At 54.6% G+C, this 13314-nt stretch overlaps 5 protein-coding genes across 5 annotated transcripts; 4 read left to right on the top strand and 1 right to left on the bottom strand.

Moving 5' to 3' along the window:
• Positions 1–546: 546 nt before the first annotated feature.
• On the top strand, positions 547–974 carry BO70DRAFT_392276 (uncharacterized protein; the record flags this gene model as incomplete). Its single annotated transcript, XM_025546273.1, has 2 exons — positions 547–593; positions 710–974. 2 exons carry the CDS (start codon positions 547–549, stop codon positions 972–974), a joined length of 312 nt encoding a protein of 103 aa, XP_025404642.1.
• A 1328-nt stretch (positions 975–2302) lies between these two features.
• BO70DRAFT_358031 (asparagine--tRNA ligase DED81) lies at positions 2303–4425 on the bottom strand. Its single transcript, XM_025542195.1, has 3 exons — positions 4342–4425; positions 2575–4225; positions 2303–2496 (listed from the first exon to the last, which is right to left on the bottom strand). Exons 2-3 carry the CDS (start codon positions 4170–4172, stop codon positions 2370–2372), a joined length of 1725 nt encoding a protein of 574 aa, XP_025404643.1. The 5' UTR covers positions 4173–4225; positions 4342–4425; the 3' UTR covers positions 2303–2369.
• Positions 4426–5417: 992 nt separating this feature from the next.
• BO70DRAFT_21282 (uncharacterized protein) lies at positions 5418–6022 on the top strand. Its single transcript, XM_025538661.1, has one exon. It carries the CDS (start codon positions 5635–5637, stop codon positions 5971–5973), a length of 339 nt encoding a protein of 112 aa, XP_025404644.1. The 5' UTR covers positions 5418–5634; the 3' UTR covers positions 5974–6022.
• A 723-nt stretch (positions 6023–6745) lies between these two features.
• On the top strand, positions 6746–9840 carry BO70DRAFT_21530 (putative differentiation regulator (Nrd1)). Its single transcript, XM_025538680.1, has 2 exons — positions 6746–6974; positions 7060–9840. Exon 2 carries the CDS (start codon positions 7096–7098, stop codon positions 9610–9612), a length of 2517 nt encoding a protein of 838 aa, XP_025404645.1. The 5' UTR covers positions 6746–6974; positions 7060–7095; the 3' UTR covers positions 9613–9840.
• A 626-nt stretch (positions 9841–10466) lies between these two features.
• BO70DRAFT_21533 (Iwr1 domain-containing protein) lies at positions 10467–12564 on the top strand. Its single transcript, XM_025538681.1, has 3 exons — positions 10467–10582; positions 10668–12029; positions 12099–12564. The coding sequence occupies exons 1-3, from the start codon at positions 10516–10518 to the stop codon at positions 12302–12304; spliced, it is 1635 nt and encodes a 544-aa protein (XP_025404646.1). The 5' UTR covers positions 10467–10515; the 3' UTR covers positions 12305–12564.
• The last annotated feature ends 750 nt before the right edge of the window (positions 12565–13314 follow it).

Genomic DNA, 13314 nt, shown 5'->3' on the forward strand with positions numbered 1-13314 from the left:
TTAACGGCCTGGGGTCCATGAGCTCGATCCCCAGCAGGCTAGGTAATATTTGACCAATAGCCCCTGTTCGCGTGGCTTAGGTCATAGGATGGACGCCTTTCCTTCCCAACCCGACTCACTTCTTCCTTGTCTCGTCTATTCCCTGTACGCCATTCTAACATAGAAGGGAAGAATCTCCTTGGTCCATTGGCCGGAAATCCTGAGTGCACGGTTAGACACCGCACTGACTGCCTGCGAGTGAGTAGTGGCTTGCATCTGCTGGCAACCAGACACTCCCAACCGAAGGAGGGACTCACATTACAGCTGTCACCACTTCTCGCACAGGCTAACTAGATCAACTGACTCACTTGTCTTGTGGGGCTCCGGGCTGGACCTTCCTCGATATCTGGCGCCACTCCTCTTCTCCCCGTGGATATCCTATCTTCCCCCGCGAACTCATAACATATACCCTCTATCACCACGCAGGCGTTTTGACGAGGCATAAACAAGGGGTATCTCCATTCCTGCAACTTGGCATCAGAGCTCTTCGGCAACGGGTACAACAGGATGCAGCATAACAACGGATCTGGCTCGTCCCACAACGGCGATTCCAGGTAAGTTTGCTGGCGAAACATTTTGCCTATCATCTTTAAATCGTATCACTTTGGTCGTGTTGGTTGACCCTTTTTTTTGTTTTTTGAATTACTAATAGTCACCACAACGAGAGCAGCCAAAGCGCGGGCATCGATCCTTCAGACTCTCCTCCTCAAACACCCGACACCATTCACGACCAGATAGCTTACTATCGAAGCTTCCTCGATCAGCTATTAGGCATAGTCCGCCACGGAGACCAGGAGTCTGTCAATCGGATGGTTACCGCCATTCGCTCACACGCGTCCGACGAGGAAATCCTGGCCTTGTTGACCCAGATTTCGGGCGTAAGTGGCCCTGCGGAAGAGGAATCCCGCGAGCAGGGCAATAACAATGGGAGATAAGGCTTTTCAGGCCGACCCCCCCCCCCCCCCCCCTGCTCATGGCAGGCTGTTGGCATGATAGCTTGACAAAGTCTTCATTCGGCTGTCTGGTCCCTATGGGACATAAATTAGAGTGATGGGGCACAGATAGACGCCACTCATTCATACATCTCTGTCTAATTTTCCGTTAGTCAGCTTTTGCAGACAGGGAAGGTCAGCCAATTCTTTGTCCATCACTGAATATACTAGAAAGCACAAAGACTCGCGGCTGAGATAGCTCTCTTGCGCAAAGAATGTGCTGTGTATAATTCCCGACCACCACCAGCCTTAACCTCCCATGTGCTCCGGAGCGGGAGGCTGGCTAATTTTGGTGTCTGGTGTCTGATGTCTAGTTTCCGCTGGCATACTGTATTCTTAGACAGGCAATGATAACCTCCGAACTTGACATAGCCCAGTGTCCCCTCAAAGGCGAGCCTTGGATGCACTGTCCTTCACCCATCCGAGGACCTTGTCGACATTGTCCTTTGCGATGCCCCGTTGCGATGTCCCGATGCGATGTACCGACTGATGCCCCTTCATGTCTGGCCCGGTAAACATTAGTGTTCTGAGATGCCATGGTTGTACTCGCAGCCACACAGCGAGAGGAAGCCATCTATGTAAACCACTCCGATCAGGAACAGGTGTATGCCATGATCTACTGTGGTGGCCCATGTGCGACCCAGGGTGAGCATAGCGTCCAAAGGCCGTTCGAGAAGCTCGGCGAGGTTGAGGAAGAGAGCTTCGCGTCCCAAATGAGGCAGTGGCTGCCCGTGACGTCGATCGAGGCTAAACCTCCTTGAGCTCCGCCCCAACCTCGGCATCCTTCGCTTTCTTCCTTGGTTTCTACGTACTGGGCCATTCTAGGTCCCTCGTCTGCGAACGGGTTCCAGTTTTGCTTTGCTCCATCCCGTTTCTGGCACATGGGGTTCTCTGTTTGCGCCCACGGCTCCTCATACGCCTCCACCAGATTACGGGTAGAAGCAAGGCTAGCTAGTATCGCATCTGGCGGTTTTTTGCTACTATAAACTCAACTGAAGGTATGAATGGGAGCTGATGTCCTTGTTGTTTTTTTTTTTTTCTTTTTTTTTCCCCTTTTAAGAAGGAAAAAAAATATATATTCGTGTTCTAATACGCTCGTCTGATAATTACTGTGTACATGTCGTCTATTGTTTGCTTCGGATTGCTACTCCCGATCTTAGCCATCGATCTGACGGCAATGAATTCCCGCTGCAACCTACAATATTTAACATCATACCATCTACGAGACCCTACACTTTTATCGCCGGGATTCGAGATCCCTGCACAACTGCCCACATCACATCTGGTATGAATTGGAATATCGCGTATCTAAAAATCTGGTCTAGGATATCAAAGCACTTAAGGGGTGCAGCGGCCCGTGAAACGAGGATACAAGCTGCAGTCCCGGACGGTGTAACGAGCACACAACCAAGCCAGGAAACGCTCCAGACCAAGTCCGTAACCACCGTGGGGGGAGGTTCCGTACCTATGTAAAGAACCATGTTAGCCATGCTCGTCTGATATTGACTGCGATTTGCAAAGGGAGGGGAAGCGGTTGACTTACTTGCGCTGGTCAGTGTACCAGTAGTACGGGGAAGGATCCATGCCCTCGTGCTTGTAAGCGGCCATGAGCTCGTCCCAGTCGTCCATTCTCATACTACCACCGACGATCTCACCGACACCGGGCATGAGAACGTCCACACTCTCGGTGACACGGCGGTCCTCAACGTCCTTCTTCATGTAGAAAGCCTTGATCTCGGCGGGGAAGTGGGTCAGGAAGATGGGCTGATTGATGATATCGGTCATCCTGCGCTCGGCGGCCTCGGCGATGTCATCACCGAACTGGTGGGGGTTGCCTTCTTCGTTGGGAATATCGTGTTCCCGAAGCCATTCAATGGCGTCGGAGTACTTCATCCGCTTGAAGGGGCGGCTCGGGGCCTTAAAGTCGGGGTTGAGCTTGTCGATGAGAGCCTTGGTAGCGGGCTCGGCCAGAATCAGGTCGATAACGCGGCAGATTACGTGCTCAAGGTGATCCAGGAGGTCGGTGAAAGTGATGAAATCGAGCTCCGCCTCGATGTGGGTGTACTCAGACAGATGGCGACGGGTGAGGGATTTCTCCGCGCGGAAAGAGGGGCAGACACAGAAAACATCACCAAGGGAGGGGAGGCAGGTCTCAAGGTAGAGCTGAGAAGACTGGGTCAGGTAGGCGTTCTCGCCATAGTAGTCGAACTTGAACAGGGTGCTGCCACCCTCCACCTGGGTCTGCACCATAGCCGGAGGGGTAACCTCGAGCATGCGGGTCTCCTCGAAGGTCTTGCGGAAAGCCCGAAGGGTCGCAGCGCGCACCTTCATCACAGACGAAGCGGTCTCACCACGGAGGACCAGGTGACGGTTGTCGAGGAGGGTTTGCGGGTCGGCATCGTGGGCCACGCGGGTGGTGATGGCCTCCTTGTCGCCAGCAGCGCGACCGATGACAGTGAAGAAATCGGCGTGAAGCTCACGGTTGTCGGGGGCGTGCTGCTTAGGAGGGACGGCACGCATCTCACCGTGGATAGCCATCGAGGTTTCGAGGGTGAGAGTCATGGCATCGTAGCTCTTGACCAGGTCTCCAGTCAAGACACACTGCAGGTATCCATATCCATCGGTAAGAGTGAGGAAAATGACACCCTTCTGGGCACGCAAGCGGTGAACTCTTCCAAGAACCCGGACGCGAGTACCAGGAGCCTCCGATTCGGGAGATCCCAGCTTGATAACGGCAGGGTCGGTCTCATCGAGGCGGACCTTGACAGCCTTGGGAAGAGATGTGTCCTCCTTGATGATAACCTTCTTGGCCTCCTCGAGGACGAGCTTGCGCTTATCAGCCTCCTCCTTCTCGCGGATAGCCAGCTCGTGCTCCTTCGCAGCCTTTCTCTTCCGTTGCTCGTAGAGGTTGGTGGCCTTCTTGACGGCCGACTTGGTGGCGGGCTGCCATTCCAGCTTGGCCGCGGGGTCAACACCCTCACCGGCGGGCTCGGTTTGGGACTTGCGCGTCAGGTACTGGTTTTCGGGGGTAGGAGGGTGCTGGACGAAAGCGTGGAGGAGAGTCTTGTAGGGGGCCGATTCGGTTCCGGTGGCGGTCGAGTCGTCCCTTCCGACATCTTCATCGATGTAGATGGAAGGCATTTTGGCGGTGCGTATGGAACAACCTGGGAGGGGCAATCGGTATGAACTGTGCTCTGGCGGAGAGGTTGGTTAGTTGAGATGTCTTTCAGACAGCCGTGTGAGTCACACGAGTCTTATCGGGGGGGTGGTAGGCATTGAAGGATAAGATACGATGGCACAGATTACTCACATATGGACCGATCAGCCTGGCCAGGGAGGATATCAGCAAGTCCCGTGGGAAGTGATACCAAGATGCCTTGATCGCACAGTGAGGAGGGTACGATCCCTTGGAGGGGTAAATTTTTGGATCCCGATATCCCCACGCATGACTCAGGCATCAATAAGGCATACAAAGTCCGTCGGCTCTTCACCACGGGTGGTGCTGGTAACCATGGGCACTGGACTGAAAAAAGATGCTACTTCTGAGGCGTCTATCCCAGGTGGAATCGGGGCTTTGGAGATAACTCGCATTTACATTTGCTCTTTCCACGCATCGCCAGGACATTTCTCACTAGTACTATATATTGAAGGTAAGGAATCACATACCATGCATAGTAGTACTCCCATGGTTGGTTTAAAAAGTAAGCCAAGGAGACTGAGTTCTGACATATCCTTAGAGTTCCAGCAGGCATTGTGCTAGTTGCCAGGGCAGACTATCTACTAGATACAAACTATCTATCTCCTGTCCGTGGAATACTGCGTCAAGCCACTCACCATGTGGAAATGAGCCGTCAAGAAGGAAATTGGCCTGAGGCGCCAAGACCAGGATTCTGCAGCCGGAGCGGGTCAACCCGGATTCCGCTAGACTCAAGAGTCAAGAGCCTCTGACCAGGAAACCCCACCAACAGCCGACGACTGACTGGACGCTGTACCAGCAGCCAGCCCCAACACCACCATCGTCGATGGATCGATTCGTCCACCGTCCATGGCCAGCATGACTGATCGCAGGCAGGGAGGAGGAAAAAAGCAAAGTGGATTCCCACCGATGCATCCCAGAGGATGTCATCACATGAAAGCTGCCGGTGATGGTGGTGAAGCTGCAGCTGCATGGCGATCGGTCGAACTATGGGTTCCTCCCCGCTGAAATCATTTGGCTCATCAGACCTGTGGATTTGAGATCGGGGCCCGAAGGGGCTGTCGAGGGTGGGTTCTGGACTGGTGGTACGGAATACGGACTACAGATTACGGAGGAGGATTGAGCATGAGGATGAGGATGATAGCATCATTTTCCTCCGCAGGGGAACACAGCATGCCGGGTGGCTCGGAAAGTGAAAAGATGGATGATGGCTGACAGATGGGCTGGATGGAGTCCTTTTCCCCATCTTTTTTTTGCCTCAAAAGTATGGATCTGCTAACTAAGTATCTACTCCGTACTCCGTACTAATCAATCACCCTCCACTACACTATTTCTATTATTATCGATGGGATTTTTTTCCCGCCGTCACAATGATGCCAATGGTTCAGGTTCAGGTCCAGGTTCACGATGATGCTGCTCGTTGGCTGGGGGAGGAATCCTCCTGCCGGCGATTCCCCTTTTTTTTTTTTTTTTTTTTTTCGCAGCTTCCCCTTCGATCCCATCGATCACATACCGGTACTTGCTGCGACTCCCGTACTCTGGTTCGGCTCATTCCTTGCTTACATTATCCTCCGTCCCCGGTCCTTCCTGCTGTTGTTGTTGTTGTTATTGTTGTTGTTGTTGGGAGTGGTGGTGGCCGCCGCAGTGGCTGGCAGGAGCAGGAGCAGGACCAGCAACAGCAACAGCAACATTCATAATAATAATCTTCCTTTTAATCCCAGTGTCGCGCGATCTATTATTTGTTGAGAATATTCTGGTAAACCTTGTTCTACCCCCCCCCCCCCCTCCCTGCCTTGATTGGTGCCATCTGCATTCTAGGTACATCCGTTGTGATTGTGAACTCGAAAGGCAGAGGAAGCCAGGGTCCTAGGAGTTCCTTCCCCTCGCTACCACCAGTCATTATTCATTATCTTCTTCCCTCCTCCGTCCGTCCTCAACGACACTAGTATTTATCGCGCCTCTATCCCTCTAACGCGCGCCCCCCCTTTTTTCCCTCCTACCGGGGGCCCTCTTTTTTCCCTCAGCCTTCGTTTCCCGCTGCCCTTGTACTGGCGGCTGTAACTTTTTAGTTTAATTGTCCTTTGCAATTACTTTCTCTCCTTCCCTTTCCCTTTCCTCTTTGCCCACTGTCCTTCCCACTTATCCCTTTTCAGTTTAATTGTCGGTGCCATCTGGATACCCTTCTTTGTCACTATTGGGGTCCGTTGCAACCTGGCACTTTCTCTCTCATTTCTCATTTGACAGGACCTTCATTTTGGGGGTCTGCTTCTTTATTCAGCATCCTTTATTATCATTATTATTATTATCTTTACTACCACTACTATTACTGCCACCACCACTACTACTTTTATCATTACCACTATTGTTCTTCACACCCGCATTATTGCCGTTTTGATTCGCCTTCAGCTGGATCTCACTGCTTTGGGCCTGGTTCCTCGGCCCCCTAAAGCAACTAAACCACCACAGGTTCGTCTCCGTTTCCTCCACTACTGTTTCTTATTCTTATTGCCCATGCACATTCCAATTGACCACCGGGATCCCTTCTAGACACGTCTCCCCCGGCAGTCCTCCTGCTCCGTGCTCTGTCCCGTCCTTTCCGCCCTTCTTCCTCGTTTTGGTTACCTTCATTCTGGTCTCTCCAGGTCTCTGTTTTCTTCCTTATTCCCCCCCTGCTCTTTTCGGGGGTGATCTTCGGGCCCGGCCCTTTTTCCCTCTCTCCTGGCCATTCCCACCGTGTTGATTGCCTCGTACGTCCTCCCTCCCCCCCCCTGGCTGGCCCATATCCATCATTTCATAGATGACAAGCTTACCCCGTGCCCTTCCTCACTCTAGGGGACAATTGCGTCCTAGTCGCTCCCTCCCCTCGTCATGCAAACCTCCGATGCCAGCATCCCGAGCCGTTTGATGTCTTCCAAGTTTTCCCACCTCAACGCGGACAGTACTGGCTTCTCACACGGATCGTACGCCTCAAACAACATCCCCCTGCAGGGCCTGCCGGACCGGAACACTCGTCGAGCTAATATCCCCGCGATCAATACCTCTGCTCCCCTCTCCGACAACATGGCTTCCTCGGGTACCGCGTTTGACATGAACTTCACTCCTCTTCTACCTTCCCAGCTGCTGCTCGGTAGTCCCTTTCAGCCGGGAACCCCTTCAGCATTTGCCTCGCCTCAGTTCGCCAACTTTGGCGGCTTCCCCCAAACCAACGCTCCTACACACGCACAGAACCACCACAGCCACCACCAGCTGGGGAGTCCGACTCAGCCCTCGCATAATGCTAGTCTGTATTCCGGAATGATGTCGACGGATATGGGTAATTCCCAGATGCTGGGCGCTCCCCAGTCCCCTGTCGGTGGTCTGGGAGGCTTGGGCAATGCGGCGTTCGGGAGTCCCGCGGCCTCGGTGACCCCTGGCTTGCTCTCGGGTACGAGCCGAACGGTGTACCTGGGAAACATCCCCGCAGAAACTTCCGCGGAAGAGATCCTGAACCATGTTCGGAGTGGCCAAATCGAGTCTGTTCGGCTGCTTCCCGACAAGAACTGCGCGTTCATCTCTTTCCTGGACAGCAACTCGGCTACCCATTTCCATTCCGACGCGATCCTGAAGAAGCTCGCGATCAAGGGCAATGACATCAAGGTGGGATGGGGCAAGCCCTCCCAGGTGCCTACATCGGTCGCCTTGTCTGTGCAGCAATCGGGTGCGTCACGTAATGTATACCTCGGGAACCTGCCGGAAGAAATGACCGAAGAGGAACTGCGTGAGGAGCTCGGAAAGTTTGGTCCTATCGATACTGTTAAGATTGTCAAGGAGAAGGCGATCGGTTTCGTCCACTTCCTGTCTATCAGCAATGCGATGAAGGCTGTTTCCCAGCTCCCTCAGGAGGCGAAGTGGCAGGCTCCCAGACGTGTCTTTTACGGCAAGGATCGGTGTGCTTACGTTTCCAAGACGCAGCAACAGAATGCAGCTCAGTTCTTGGGCATTGCCCCCGGCTATGCGCACATACTCAACTCGGCGGACCGTGACTTGATCACAAACGCACTGGCCCAGCAATCCGTGGCAGCCGCAGCTGTGGCTACAACCGCGGGCGGAGTCAACAACCTGGGCAACCGGACGATTTACCTGGGCAACATCCACCCCGAAACGACTATTGAGGAGATCTGCAACGTCGTGCGCGGTGGTCTTCTGCACCACATTCGCTACATCCCTGATAAGCACATCTGCTTTGTCACTTTCATTGATCCTACTTCGGCCGCGTCTTTCTATGCCTTGAGCAACCTCCAAGGTCTCATGATTCACAATCGTCGGTTGAAGATTGGCTGGGGTAAACACTCCGGTCCTCTTCCGCCCGCTATCGCCCTGGCGGTGAGCGGTGGTGCTTCACGGAATGTTTACGTGGGCAATCTTGATGAAGCCTGGTCGGAGGAGCGCCTTCGTCAGGACTTCTCCGAATACGGAGAGATCGAGCTTGTCAATACGCTACGCGAGAAGAGCTGTGCGTTTGTGAACTTCACGAACATCGCCAATGCCATCAAAGCGATCGAAGGAATGCGCAATCGGGATGAGTACAAACGATTCAAGATCAACTTTGGTAAGGATCGGTGTGGAAACCCGCCACGCCAAGCAGGCAACGGTGGACCTCAAGGTCGCAATGGAGCTGGGTTCGAGGGACCGCAGTCACCTTCCCCGGCGCTCAACGGCTTCCAGCAGAACCTAAGCCAATCCGGCTCTGGATCTAGCCCAACCCACCCTGCACTGTCCCCTGCCCCCGGGTCCACCGGCTCCCAGAACAGCCACCAGACTAGGCATCCTCTGCAAACGGTGTCGTCTCCGTCCGGGATTCTCAATGTGGGCGCCAACAACCCGCTGACCATGTACCTCAATCAAATGTCCGCTCAGCAGGCTCAGGAGCAGGAGAACCGATTGAACGACCCCATGAGCTTGGCGGCTCTGCAGTCTCAACAGCAGGCCCCGCAACAGCAGTCGCTTTACAACGGCACCAGCGGCGCCGAGTACACCAACGGGAATATCGAGGCCCCGTTGCACCAACACCAACACCAACATAAGCCCTCGACTAACGGGTACTTGAACGTGACCAATGGCTCTTCGGGACCCGGGCATCATGCCACAGCCAGTACCAGCAGCCTGAACGTGCCCCGTGCTCAGCATTCCCGGGCCGTGAGTCTGCCTTCGTTCTCCCAGGAACCTTTCGGACCTGTCTCGAGCCAGCCCGGTCCCACTCGCAACGGGATGGCTCACCAGCCCCAAAGCAGTTTCTCCAGCTTCACATCCGCCCTGGGCGGCCTCAACCATGCCGGCTTTGGATTAGCCATCCAGAACGAGAGTTCGCTGCCGGGCTGGGCTGAGGAGGAGATCGGAGCCAAATGATTGCATACACCACTGCGAGGGTAACACTCGCCATTGATCGCGATGAGCATAGCCAATTTTCTTTCTCTTTCTTCGATCTCTCTTATTTTTTTTTTCTTCTTCTTTTTCGTCTTGCTACTTGACTAATCCCTTCGATGTCCCCATTCTGATTCCTTTCGTTGTACCGGGTTCACCTTACTATGGTTTCTCTCCTTACCTTAATTGTGCAAATTTTCGTTCTCCGCCACCCCATATTACAGCTTTTAATGCCTCCCTTCTTTTTATACCATCCTTGTATTGCTAGCTGGGTATGATCTTCTTCATCTTCGTTTGCCTTTCTTGTCATCTCCCTACTTTGAAAATCTGTTTTTGGCCATTTGCCGTTTCTGACCTCCAGTTGGCTACGGAGGCGGGTGGGATCTGAGCCATACCCGTTAATGGGGTGGCTCAGTCCCGTTCTTCATGTCTCAAGCTGCTCATTTGCATATGTGATGCCATTCAACGGGACTAATCCAGAGCATAACAGCTCCCCTGTTGCATTCTGATAACGAACAGGGTTTATATAGCGGCGGAGATAATTGATCCTGGATGATGATAGTGGATCCGCCACCAAGGAACATAAGAAAGACGGTGAGGAGGAGTGCTCCAAGCATAGGAAATGACAAACATCTGGTTACTTATATGCAGAGTTCGACTGTAGGGCAGTTTCAGTTTGTAGTTACTGGCACTAGTAGTGGTCGTAGTGGTAGCCACCCGATCGGGCAAAGAATCAACACGGCATCACGTGAGCGCATACCCGCCGCGACACGCTAACCCGGAAGGAGGAAACCATGGAACCAAAAGAAGCCGCTGCGATCACCATCATCTCATCTCATTCCATCTCATCCCCCTCAGGCCTGGTGCAGCAGAACCGACCATTCCACGATGTCTTTGCCGCCCGAGCAGATCAACATCAAACGCCGGCGCGAAGAGGAACCCGTAGAGACGCTATGTAAGACCTACGACTCCCTTGTTTCGTCACATTGTGAATGATCTTTCTGCACCAAGGACCTCCTCCCGCTAACCCACGCCCACAGACATCCAGTCCGAGCTACATCAGACCAAACGCCGGTTCACGGACTTTGTTTTTCAACGAGTCCAGGTCCGCGCGGGCGGGGACCAAAAAGATGGCTCCCCCAGCCCATCACCGCTGGCCCCGACGCAGAGAAAATTCCTCACGCCGCGGTCGGTCAGCAGCGTCGTCACCAGTACTAGGACCAACCGTGCTGCTGGTGCAGGGACAGGCATCCCCCTGGTAAGAGCCACGTCGCCCGGGGCGGAGGTCCGCGAGGAACGCCGCTTGGCGACCGTTCGGAGGGAAAACGAGGAGAAGTTTAAAAGAGCCTTGCATTCGTCGCCTACTGCCAGCCCGTCTAAGCCTTCGTCGGCTACCGACTCTAGCATCCCGGATTCTGGCGCGAATGACTCCACCGGCAATCTGGTGCCCTCCTCCTCCAGCGGGCGGAGAAGTCCGGCTTCCTCGCCGGGACGCGCGCAGGCTCTGCGTCGATTCCAGATCTCGAGGTCAAACACGCCAATGACTTCCCTCCGGAGTACAGGGGGCGGTGTCCAGAAGCGCAAAGGGGACGGGGCAGTTGCGGTGCTTGTTGAGAAGCTGAGGCGCACGGCGCATTCCAGGCAGGCGTCAATGGTCGCCGATGCTGCTGCGCGGGCGGACGAAGACGCGAGTGAGGGTGCTACGGAGGTGTCAGCACCTCCGCGGAAGCGGCCGGTGGTGAATCAGGCGGAGAGAAAGTGGAGGGAGGAGCGTAAGAGCGCGATCTCGGCTGCCAAACAGCACATCTCGCAGGTGCTGGATCGGGAGGCCCAGGCCACCCATCAAAGTAACTGGGACGATGAGTCGGAACGGCTGGCTCGGGAATTGGAACAGGTTGCTCTGGAGTTGGATGGGGAGATGGAGGTGACACCCACGGAAACGGACTACACTCGCCCGCCGCAAGTTTCGGCACAACCTCAGGCCCGTTCGGTGATGCCCAAGCCTCCGTTGAGATACCAGCCGCGCACGCCCAATAAGCATCGCGCGGGAGGGACGGGCGCGGCAGCGGTGCAAGGGCCTGTCGAGGGCCGTGAGGAGTCCGACAGGCTTGCCACCCCGGCGACGGGCGCTCAGCCGGCCGGGTCTGACGAGGACGAGAGCGATGGCGAGTATGTCTACGATACGTACATACGGAAACCGTTGCCAGACGGTGGTCTGCTTACGGACCCGCTCGTCAGTTTGGATTCGGACCAGGAAGCTTGGTTCCGGCAGCATGGAATTGACGTGAATCGCCAAGATATCGGTGTCATCGTCATCACGCAGGAGGACGAGGAATACTGGGAGAACTTTGTCGAGGAGGAGGACGAAGATCGGTGGGATAGCGAGGATGCGGACTCGAACGGTAAGTCGATCGCAATTTGAGCCAGAATGTCGCGTCGTGGACAAAGACTAACGGGCACTACCGGGGCAGCCGAAAATAATCCCGCAAATGACTATCCGGATGAAGACTTGTCGTGGGATGATGAAGAGGACGATCCAACGGCTATCTACAACAAATACCGGACGCATGGCCGGTCTGATGACGAAGAGTTCGATTTTGACGATTCGGCTAGTGAGGGGCGGAATCGCGGTGGATATGGATTCCTATCGCACGTGGAGTCAGACGAGGAATGGTGATTGATTGATCGATCATCCATCCCTTGATGGATGGATGCTGGATGCTGGATGCTGGATCTGGATGACGGGGACAGGCACGCACACGCCGACCAGGGCGAACAACAAGCGAGTGAGGCAGAACAAGGCACCGAGACTAAATCGGGTGGCTGCGTCTGCAGACTGACTGAATGAATGGATGAATGATTAATGAATGGATTGATGGATGAATGCATGCATGTAGGGGGTCGCATTGCAGACTGGCTGGCATCTGGGCATGAAGACGACGAGGCTGGACTGCCCTCGACGGGGCTCGACTGACGGGTGAGGGCTGAGGAGGGAGACGATGGCCGACAGACCGACGTAGGGAGCTTTTTTTCACCGCAAGATCCGCGGCCGTCAGACCTCTGCAGAAGCTGCATGATGAGCTGGGCCGAGAGACGGGCAGCCAGACAGTAAGCCGACAGGACTAGCCAGGCCAAGTCGACCGGGCCCGGCAAGGACCGTTTCAGCATTGCAGCTGTCCATTCCTCGACCTTCCCTTCATCCGTGTGATCCTTCAGGGTAGCTCGCTGCTCGATATAGTTCGTTCGTTCGCCCTGCCGGCAGACACACGTCGTCCACCCTGCATGCTCGCCAATAATCCGCCCGTCTCAACAATCCTGACGAGAACCGGGTCTGCCTTCCCACCCCCACGATGCTCCGGACACACAGACTCTGAAATAAGATTATACCAGGCCACTTGAATGCGGGGTATGAATCCTTCACAACCCCAGCGTTATCATCGGGCCCGTCATCTGATGATGCAATCGATATCAGCACCTCAGCACCGCATCCTCCCTCCCATGCAGACCATCTTGACATAGTTAATTTTTTTTTCTCATCTGCAATGACCGCCATGTGCATACAGTAGCATACCGTACGCTCTAATAAACTAAGACATACATCCTGCCACCATATGCAGCCACCTGATACATACAGGCAATCAGGCAGGCGGACAGACCTACCCCCATGCCTCCCTCCCTCCTCGGGGT

This window comes from Aspergillus heteromorphus (genome assembly GCF_003184545.1).
Source record: "Aspergillus heteromorphus CBS 117.55 chromosome Unknown BO70scaffold_1, whole genome shotgun sequence".
In the NCBI taxonomy this organism is placed as follows: domain Eukaryota; kingdom Fungi; phylum Ascomycota; class Eurotiomycetes; order Eurotiales; family Aspergillaceae; genus Aspergillus; species Aspergillus heteromorphus.